General features: G+C 40.9%; 1 protein-coding gene across 3 annotated transcripts in view; it reads left to right on the forward strand.

Annotated features, from left to right (window-relative positions):
* Positions 1 to 11,190, forward strand: part of SGPP2 (sphingosine-1-phosphate phosphatase 2) — a 108,286-nt gene extending 97,096 nt beyond the window's left edge. For all 3 annotated transcript variants that reach the window (XM_063080182.1, XM_063080183.1, XM_063080191.1), the window contains one exon: positions 10,642 to 11,190. In XM_063080182.1, coding sequence (XP_062936252.1) covers positions 10,642 to 11,190 — 549 coding nt within the window. The remainder of the gene's footprint in view (positions 1 to 10,641) is intronic.
* The last annotated feature ends 206 nt before the right edge of the window (positions 11,191 to 11,396 follow it).

Genomic DNA, 11,396 nt, shown 5'->3' on the forward strand with positions numbered 1-11,396 from the left:
AGTTAATATTGATATTATAAAAAGCATGTAATAATACCTTATTATATCATCACATTGAGAAACATAACACCTGTGTTATTTACTTTTTTAGCAAACCAGTGCCTTCTAAAGAGAATATACCAAAGGAAGCAAGATTAAAATTGCAATACGTGGAATATGCATATTCAATCATCTGGGATAATTTTCTTTTTTTATCAATACGTAGTCATATGGATAAACACTGAAATATTTATCTACTTGCAAGAGTATATTTTTTAAATGATGAAATTATAACTATCTTAAAATGTAAAATGAATATATGTCAAGGATTTTATTCAACCCATTCATTAATGAAAACACCAGTAAGATTTAATGAAGGAACTAGTAAATATGTATAGGCAATTTAATGATGAAATATTACATTAAGACTGGTGGGTTATATACAAAACTGGTTATATGTCCTACAGTGTTACTGTCCTACAGGGCAACAAACTGTAACCTTTGGAAGTATGATTTCCACTGAACAGAAATCATTTGCCTCTCAACAAGACAAAAATCTACTGGCTAACCTGTCACTACACTCAGTCTGTGACCTTCAATCAACTGTGAAGAGCAAGTTGGACAGAGTACTCTCCCTTCTATAATTTTTGGGTAGCCTTTGTCCCCATATGACATAAAAATGAGGTTTTGCCTTATATCCATATTTTGTATAATATTTTAATACACTTATAGAAAACCATTTTCTATTAAAACTGTCAATGTAATTTCTACTGAAGGTTTAAATATGCTTACTTTCCAAATAGGCATTGATTCTAAAATTACAGAGGGTGAAAGCTGGCATACTTTTTCTACCCGAGCGTCAGGGAGTTTTCAAAAAGTCTTTTTCAAAGTCTTTTCTTTTTTTTTTTTTTTTTTTTTTTTCGTGACCGGCACTCAGCCAGTGAGTGCACCGGTCAGTCCTATATAGGATCCGAACCCGCGGCGGGAGGATCGCCGCGCTCCCAGCGCCGCACCCTACCAAGTGCGCCACGGGCTCGGCCCCAAAGTCTTTTCTTTATAACCGTAGATTTTCATGCCTAGCAACCCTTAGTCCTAGATTTGTAACAATGCTAGGGTATTTGAGGTGGCTCACAGGATAGTGGTGACATGGAAAGGAAGGGCTTCAGTGTCAGAATGCCCACTCACAGACCCATTAATGCCAGGAGAGTCTACTGCTTGCACGCACAGCACGTGGCAAGGTGATGGGCTTCCTGCTTTTGGCTGATCTCTATGGACACTGATATGCTTCCACAGGAAAGTAATATTTTTGTACTTATGCATTCACTTTTTCTCCCCTATACATATGCTCATTACATAACTGGTAGGTTTCTCTCTGTAATCATTTGTGTTCATATTCATGAGTAATGTTGCTTCCCTCTTGCCATTTGGCTGCTATTGAATCTCATCTGCATTATTCTCAGAAACCAAAATAATTGTGAGCTAGCATAGTAAAGAATAAATATTCTGAGTGTGTTCATTAGGAAACATTGATCTGTAACTAAATGTTACATTCGGGAATAACAGTAGGGTTTTGATTTATTTTAGTTTGTTTTGATGTCAGTGTCTGCTTGCATTCAAAGCATTCACAGCATCTGCAAAGAAGTGGGTCTTGGCTTTTACACTGCTCCTGGCTTCAGCTCACTCTGTGAAGGCAGCCAAGGGCAGAGAAGGCCCTTCACATTCTCAGCAGGGGACCTGGCAGAAGGGAAGATGCCAGAATCATAGAGTTCTCGGCATAAATAGTTCCAAGATCTGAATGCATTCTTCCCTAACAATTGAATGAATGGGTTTGTTCTCTCCCCTTCTTTCTAGCTAGCTAACCTTACGTTGTATTGGCCTGCTCAATGGCATTCTTCAGTGAAGATGTTTGGAGATAGAATGTAAATGTGTCGCAGTAAACTGCGTATGGGAATGTGATATAGGGTCAGAATTCACAAATACTGGGAGTTCTAAGGGTAGGGACTGTTGTTGAAATATCTAGAGATGTTTACCAAAAGGAGGAGTGTTTCTGTTTGGCCAAGAATAAAAACACTATTTTATGTGTTTATATAAGCATTCACTACAATTTGTTCTGATGCTTGGGGATAGCTCAAATAGCATTCTTTTGTCTCTATCATTGTTTCCTGTAATGAGATATAATAAAGCTCAAGCTTTTATCGAAATACTAAGTTTTATAACTGAAAATGAGAACAAAAACCAAAGGGATTTATATCTTTCTGCATTTTAATTTTGGTAAAAGGCAAAAGATTCATACAATCTGAAGAGAAACCAGAGTGCATTTTAACTTCGGAAAATGTTAGTTTCCTGTGATGATTTTTTTTTTCCCCCAAATAATTTAAAAGGCTGCATTTAAACCTCGGATGCTAAATTGAATTAAAAGTTGATTATATTTCAAACAATGTGATCTGTGGGGTAGCACTGGCAATGTATCTTATATGCCTTTATTTTAAATGTTACTTAGATCATGGAGGAATGGTATATTGATTATCATGTAGATTCTTGAGGGCATTTAATTTTTTAGCATGATATAAAAATTATAAGCATTAGTTAACTATTTCTACTTTAGTCTATTTTGAAACTGAGAGAAAGTGAGCCGAAATGCCACGTACTGTTCAAGCTTTATTAAAGAAAGAAATCTGCCGGGCTGTGCGCAGGGTGGCAGGCAGCCCGGGGATGCCCTGAAAATGGGGGACAGCACCAGGCATGGGGGTGGTAGAGCTTATATTGGTATGTTGGCGCCAAGAGCCGGGTGATGTAATTCCAGGGTGAGGATTGAGTTAGGTTATGGGGATGGAGAGTTCTGTGCATGCAGAAATGCTGAAAGTTTCATTTTCTCCAAAACCATGAGGCTTCTTGTAAGAAAGAACAGGGGAGGGGAGGGGAGGAGGTGGACGGCGCCATTTTGTACTTGGGCTTTTCTAAGATGGCACGGGTTTTGTGCAGATGTATTAGAAACATTCTGATTTTAACATCCTGATTTTTTTCTCCTTGATTACATTTTGATTATAATAAAAATAACAGGCATTGACTGTAGAAAATGGAAAACACTGCAAAGCATAGGAAAGATAATAGTCATCTGTCATATAGCAATAAAGAAAAAACTACTCTTAACATTTTTGTTTATTTTCCTTTGATATTTTATCCATGCATACTAGTATATATTTATAAAAAATTAGGATCATCTTTTATGTAAAGTTTGTATCCTGCTTAATATATCTTGCTTATGATTACTCTGAAACCATAAGAAAATGTGGTTGCAGAAACATACCTTTTCAAATGGAAAATGTTCCTGCTATATCATTAAATAAGAAAGTAGTATGTATACTTATCTCATTTTTGGTGTAAGCAATATGATATGCCCAATTCTTTCTTATTGTGAGGTATGTGCCATTCTTTTTGCTATTTTGCTTGCTGTGTTTTCTGATTTTTCTGTAATGAGCATGTGTTACTTTTTGGACTTAATTGGTGTGAGCCAAAATAACCCAACAAGAAACATCTCTATATGTTAACTTTCATGAGCAGCTTTATTATCTTCTCTGATTATTTTCTCCAAGGTGTAGAATTCCTGGGTGTAGGTGTTTGAATATTGTGTATGTTTTATGTACTTGTAGCCTAATTCTATCCTTCTATGGAAAGGAATTTTAAATGTTTTTTGCAAAGTAAATAATATTCTGCCTTGTGTCTTTTTTTTAATCATGCCTTTTGCACCACTGTCTTTTACCTATCTTTAGTATATTTTCATCTCCCCCTTTCCACTCCCCACCCCCCAAATCCACCTGTTCAGATAGGAATTATCCCAAGGCCGGCTAGTCTCTCTCCACCTCCGCCTCTGTTCTCTATTACACTGTCATCTGCCCTACAGCTTGCCTTCACCACTCTGTGCAAATGTGAACTGCTTTCCCTCTTGGCCCATGTACTGTGCCAAACACAGTGCAGTTCCAAAGAAATCACGTCCTAATTTTTAATTTGCACAAAAAATCAAAAGAGCAGATTCCATTTAGAGATGTTTTGTGAGCTTTTATAGATACTGGGAACTTAGTAGCTTAAAAAAACTAATGTAAAAAGTCCTCAAATGTTCATACATTTACAGTTCTTATTTTTAGAAGCTGTTTAGAATAACTATTATTATAAGAATTTTAGAGCTGCAAAATAGAAAGCTCATTAGCTATGGTTCAAGTATTTTCCTTACAAAAATACTTAAATATCTTTATTACAATATCACCTTTTATGGCTGAAAATCCAACTGTGTGGTTAGAAGGAAAATCTACACCACCAGCCACATTGACTAAAATTACCTTAACCTCAAGTGCTGGGACTGTGGACCAAAATAGTCTAGTCTCCTAATGCACCGAAGACGAACAGAATTCATTTATAAAGAATATTCCAACCAGATGTCTGGGAATTTGGTAACCATAGTTACAAAGGAAGCGAGAAGGAAGTAGGGCAGATTTTTATTTATATATTGAAGCAATGGGTACTAAATATTTTAGATATTCAGGATGAGAGGAAGGCATTATGTTTTCCCAATCACTGTAACTGATTACAGCATTATGCTAGGAGTTTTGAGGAATAATGCAAAGATGTAAGAGGCCCCACCTTGCTGATCAGACCCATAGCCAGCTCAGAGGAAAAGCATGTAAACACACAGTTGCAGCAAAAGGCAGTGTAAGGGACAGGCTTCCTGCGTGACGTTAAGCAAGAGCCTTCACATTCAGTTCAGGGAGAGGGAGAGAGGCTGTTTCCAACTGTGGTGATTGGTGAATATATTTTGGAAAGGAAGAAGCTTTTGAGCTAAGCCTTAGAGGCACTGATAAGATCTTGATAGGCAGAGATGGTTAAAGTGCACCATACGTAAAAAGAATGTAAAATTATGACGACAGAATTGTATTAGGCATGTTTGGGTAAAGCAACTAGATCTATTTGAGTAGAGTGGAAAGTTCAGATGGGAAAGTAGTGAGAGAAAACCCTGGAATGATAGGTTAATCAAACCCATGTCATGGAGGAATGTGATTATCAACCTCTAGGCTAGTGTTTCTCAAGAGTTTTCTATTTAGACTTGGTGCATCAGAATTCCTTTGGGTGTTAAAACGCCGACTCCTGGCCACACTGTGGATCAGAATCTGAGGGCAGTGACCTGAGTGCATTTTAACACTCCCCTCTTAGGTGATTTCAGTGCACGCTAGAATGTGAGAGCACTTGCTTTTGAAACAGCTTTTGGGAAAGCGGTCAGTGAATGCTTTGGGACAGGAGAATGACAGGCATTGGTTGAAATGAAGATCTGGACTCTGGTGGTAAAGTGGGCATTCAGAGGTGACGGCAGATGGAGGGAGGAGTCTAGGGAACACAGTGGCTGGTGGCCTCTGAGCTTCTGTGACCAGGGAGTCTGGGGTGCTGTCACCAGAAGTATGTCTAATGAATTTCTCTGAAGCTCTAGCCCTCTGCAAAACTCTCTTTTACCCCCACCCCTGACAGAAATTCCCACATGAAATATTTCTGGGGTTTTTAAAGTTAGTCTGGCATGTGCTCATGAAGCAGTCTGAGCCACCAGCACTGTGATTGCTCTGACACCTGTCAGGACAGTTTTGCTGTGACCTTGTGCACCTTGGTCTTGCCCACTGTCCTCCAAGCCCAGCAGTGACCGGATACCTGACCAATAGCTGACCTGCCAGGTGATCTAGGAGATGCTGCTGTTGCTGTGTGTACTGCAGCCCCTGCCAGGCCTCACCACCATCTCTTTGGCAGCCCCACCAGGCAAGCAGTTCTGTGCCCGTGACTGTCCCTGATCCAAGGACATTGAATGAAAGATGTTCTGCCTTTGTTCTGCCAGGTGGTTCCATAATACCCAGAGCCACCCAAACGCCCACCTGGGCCACCTGACTGACAGGTACAAAGAAGAATGGGATTTTCCCTTTGAAAGTGACTACAAGAAGGGTCTCAAAGCAGCATTCGTTAGTGCTATGTTTCATAGATTTAGGCAAAATGACTCTTTCATCCTCCCTGATTTCCTTAGGGCTCAGACCTGAGTCCAGTGCAGCTGCCTGGGAGACAATCTGAGTGGCAAAATCTTGTCTCCACCGGAGTGAGGACAGGAGTGTGTCCTCACATTGGCCACATCCAGCTCATTGTGCCTGGCTCTCCTCCTCCCCTCAAAATTTGTGTTTCTTTAAAAACACACAAAGAAAATGCCCTCAGTCCTCAGCAGGGGATGTTTTATCAGACCATCCCATGCAAAGGACAGAGCTGGGCCCTTGAGACCCACACTCATATGGGAGTTGAAAGGTAGATCCTGTTTAGAAGAGGAAAAACTGAATTTTATTTTACTTTTTTATAAAGGAGGCAGTACATTCACATGGTACAAAATTCTAAAGGTACACAGGGTATCTTGTGAAAAGTCTCCTTTCTGTCTGTGTTCTCCAGCCATCAAAATGCACTTCTTTGTGTATTCAAGTAAAAACATATCTCTGTATTCTCCCAACTTTTTAAAAAATGTAAATGGTAATATATAATACACACTTTTCTGCATCTTGATTTTTAAAATTCCGTATCAGAGCTCTTCATTCTTTTTACAGCTGCGTGGTATTCCATTGTGTGACTACACCTTACATAGTTAAATGTAACTGGCTTTCTACAGATGGATTCGAGGTTATTTTCAGGATTTTTTTTTTTTTTTGGACCGGTAAGGGGATCGTAACCCTCGGCATGGTGTCGTCTGCACCACGCTCAGCCAGTGAGTGCACCGGCCATCCCTATATAGGATCCGAACCCGCGGCCTCGGCGCTACGAGTGAGCCACGGGGCCGGCCCTATTTTCAGGATTTTGCTAGTACAAACAATACTACAATGGATAACTTATAAATACCTCATTTTAGACATGGACACTTATTTCTAGGGTCAAGTCTCAGAGTGACATTGCTGGGTCAGAAGATAAATAAATGTGTAATATTTTAAGCCGTTGACAACAAGTTCCTCCTCACATAGGTTGCACCATTTTGCATTTATACAATTAATGAACAAGAGTCCCCTGCCCCCTACAGTTTCATTAACTGTAAGTGTTAAACTTCCAGCTATTTGTCAACAGGGATAGGTGAGGAGCAGGTAGTCAGCGCAGTTTGCATGGGAAGGTGGAGGTAGGGAGCAGACATGTTGGGAACCTCGCCAGTGTCCACAGCCTACAGCAGCAGGCACCCAGTAATGTCATTCCATGACAACAAAAGGGCCCACCAGCTTTTAAATTTTTGTTTCTTTGTGTGAAATGTATTTTTATTTTTATTTATTTTTTATTTTTTTGGCAGCTAGCCAGTTCAGGGATCTGAATCCTTGACCTTGGTGTTATAACACTGCACTCTAACCAACTGAGCTAACTACCTGTCTCTTATTTTTTCAAATTAACCATAAAATTGGCCTTATTTTTGGTGTAAAGTTCTATGAATTTTAACATGTGTATAGGTTTGAGTAACCACCAGCACGGTACATAACAGGTCATCCCCCAAACTCCTTCATTCATTCCTTCACAGTCACACCCACCCCCCACCCCAGACTGCCTCGGCAACCACAGATCATTCATTTATCACTTTCTTTTAGATATCTTTTAGAGAATGTCATATAAACAGAACCGTACAGTTCTGGGGCTTGGCTTTTTCCGTTCAGCATGATTTCTTGGAGATTTCATCTAAGCTGTTGCAGTAGTTTGTTGCCTTGTATTGCTGAGAAGCATTCCATTGTATGAATGCACCACAGTTTTTTGACCCATTCAGCCACTGAATGACATTGAGGTTGTTTCCAGCTTGGGGTGATTATTAATAGAACTCCTGTAAACATGTGTCTTATGATTTTTGTGGGAGCATAACTTTTAATTTCTCCTCAGTATAGTTTAATTTTCATATCTTATGAGTAAGTTTAGGGACATTTTTATTATTTAAAAGACATTTACATTTCCTTTTCCATAAACTGCTCATTTCCTTTACCTGTATTTCTTTTGGCTGCTGGTGATTGTTATTTTAGACAAGTTGGTTTGGGGGACTGATAAGACATCTGGATGGAAATACTTAGCATTCAATTTAAAAATATAGGACTAGAGTTTGAGAGACACACCCAAAGACATAAGTTTGAGAGTTATACTGAGAGAGAATGGAGAGATGGACCTACACAAGCTCTTCAAGAGAGAAAACACACAAAGCTTGAAGACAATCTCTGGAAATGCCCATGTTTAAGTTATTGAAAGACAGATCTGAAGGAGGATGCCAAGAAAGAGTTTTCTTAGAGGTCAGAGAAGAATCGGGATAGTGCAGGGTAACATTAATAAAAGCTGAATATTAAAGGTGTGCTAAGTAAAGGTTTTAAATCCACAGGACACAGTGTTCAGAGGAAGCAAGAACGTCTCTCTCTCCCAAGAATTTCAGATAAAAGCCCTACCATTCATTCTGATTGGACTGGCTAGGTCACTTGACCTCTCCCCCTCCCCTGCCCTTTTCACTGTGACCAGAGGATACAGTACATTGATTAGCCTGCCTCGGTCACATGCTTCAACTTCATAATTTCACAGAACCTTCTGGATCCCCAAGAGAAAATACGGAGCTCTTGGGTGGAAGACATAGATGCTGAAACAACAACCAACAAACATCTCGTCAGTGGCCTTTGAGAGTAACGCATGATCTAAGTCTAAGAGTTTGACAGCAGCTGTGTGTCAAGTTGGGAAACTGGAGGCCACGTGTGTAGAAAATGTAATCAGAGTTTGGCTGAACTTTGGTAACTAGGAAGCTTAAATGAAGAATATTTCTTTTTTACAAGATTAAGGCAACATCAGTGCATATTTATACACGCAAGACAAGGAACCTTGGGGAGAGAGACCATGGAGACTGTGGAGCCCAAGAGGACAACTGAGAAGAATGGTGGCAGAAGCGGGAGCTGGAGAAGCCCTTTGTGTCACATGGAGGATGTGAGGTGGCACCAGGCTTCCTCTGAGGAGGAGGCAGTGTCCCCCATTCACTCTCTCCCTTCCCATGCATTCTCCTTTCTGTGGTCAGGAGAACAGTCTCTTACAAGTAAAGATCTGGTCATGTTGTTATCCAGTGAGAGCTACCTCAGGGGCTTCACACCGCTCCAGGATACAGTCCTTGTGAAGTGGGCCCTGTACGAAGCGGCTCCTGCCTAGGTTGACTCTCTCCTTTCCAGCCCCAAGGAACCATCCAGATCCACAGGCTGGCCTCTTTCCCTCTTAAATAACAATAATTGTCTCTCCACTAGACTGTAAACTTCAAGTAGGTGGGCACTGTATTTGTTTAGTTCACATGGGGTCTTCTAGCACCATGTCTGGCACGCAGCAGGCACTCATACCTGGTCATTGGAAGAATGGGTGGATGCCCACTAATTTGTGAAGCCTGCCGTGGCCTCAGTGATTATTTCTGAGATCTAATTTTCACCCATCATTTACCCAAATTAGATGCCATTTTATTAGACACTAAGCAAGAGAAATAAATAATAAATGAAGTTATTAGAAAAAGAAAGACCAAGCCTTAGAATTCAATTATGGACATAGAAAAAAAGAATGGAAGGAAACATGCCAAAGTATATATAGTGCTTAACTCTAGGTGCTGGGACTGTGGATCTATTAATTACATTGACTTCACCTTCTAATCAATTTCACAATGAAACGACTAGGGGAACAAGAAAATGTGTGACATCAAGGAGTTAAAGATATTTTAAGCAGGGAAGGAAGGAAAGAGGGAAAGGGAAGAAAGAAAGAACACCCCAATCTATAATGTTCTAAAGAATGGGATTGAGGGCCGACCCCGTGGCTCATTCGGGAGAGCGCGGCACTGGGAGCGCAGCAGTGCTGGGAGCACTGAGGCTGTGGGTTCGGATCCTATATAGGGATGGCCAGGGCGCTCACTGGCTGAGCGCGGTGCGGGCGACACCAAGCCAAGGGTTGTGATCCCCTTACTGGTCACAAAAATAAAAAAATAAACAATAAAAATAAGGAATGGGATTGATTAGTAAAGCGTGGTCCCTCCGTTCAATGAAATTGCATGCACACTGTCTGAAATCCGGTCTCTGAGGACAGAGTAGTAGTGTCCAGACTGGCATGGTGAAGCTTTGGTGCCACCACATCCAAAATGTCTTCTCAAACCACCCCCAGTAAGCATCTCCTCTAGTAACAATGGTGTGCTTGCCGTGGGACTGTGGCTACCCCAGGAGCCAGTTTCCCCCTCCTGCCAGCCTGCAGCCCCAACCCCTGCCTGCCACGAAAGGATGTCACCACCTCTGCGAAAACAGACAATACTTGTGATCTCAGTATTGAAATGCTTATAGGATTTATATAATAAGGTAAGATTGGAGAAACAATGAGATGATAGCTATTCATTAAGAAAACCAATATACAATTTATCCCCAAATACAGAAAAACTGGAAGAAAATGTGTAACACGAATAGCATGATTGTGTGCATTTTTTCCTTTTTTCATTTCCAATTTTTACAACTTTCCACTTTCTTTGAACATGTGCTGTAAAATAAAACAATGCAAGAATTGTATTTTAAATATCAAATCATCCGTATTTGACTCAAAATCACACCTTTCTACAAGGAGGCGCTTGTTGGCTCACACTGTTCTTTTCTCTCCTTCTCAAAGGATGTGCTGGGTGGCGTCCTGATCACTGCGATCCTCATTGTCCTCACCTACCCTGCCTGGACCCTCATCGACTGCCTGGACTCGGCCAGCCCCCTCATCCCCGTGTGTGTCATAGTTGTGCCATTCTTCTTATGTTATAATTACCCCGTGCCTGATTACTACAGCCCAACCAGAGCAGACACCACCACCATAGTGGCTGCCGGCGCTGGAGTGACCATAGGATGCTGGATCAACCATTTCTTCCAGCTGGTATCCAAGCCCGCTGATTCTCTCCCTGTCATTCAGGACATCCCACCGCTCACCACCATGTTCATTTTGGGTCTGACCAAATTTACGGTGGGAATTGTGTTGATCCTCTTGGTTCGTCAGCTTGTACAAAATCTCTCACTGCAAGTATTGTACTCATGGTTCAAGGTGGTCACCAGGAACAAGGAGGCCAGGCGGAGACTGGAGATTGAAGTGCCTTACAAGTTTGTCACCTACACGTCTGTCGGCATCTGTGCTACCACTTTTGTGCCGATGCTGCACAGGTTTTTGGGATTACCCTGAGCCTCAAACACTTGGAAACTAGCCCACTGGACATGAAAGCCAAGACATAGGAAAGTTGATGGGTGGGCAAGTCTTGACAACTTGTTTTTCTTTAAAAAAAAAAAAAAAAAAAGTCTAAGTTATACGTCTATTTTGCTGATATCATGTAAATGATGCTGCTGTGCAGAGGAAAAAAGGTCTCATAGGGACCATTAGTCTGTAAGGGA

The sequence above is a fragment of the Cynocephalus volans genome, chromosome 1, assembly GCF_027409185.1.
Source record: "Cynocephalus volans isolate mCynVol1 chromosome 1, mCynVol1.pri, whole genome shotgun sequence".
Classification (NCBI taxonomy): domain Eukaryota; kingdom Metazoa; phylum Chordata; class Mammalia; order Dermoptera; family Cynocephalidae; genus Cynocephalus; species Cynocephalus volans.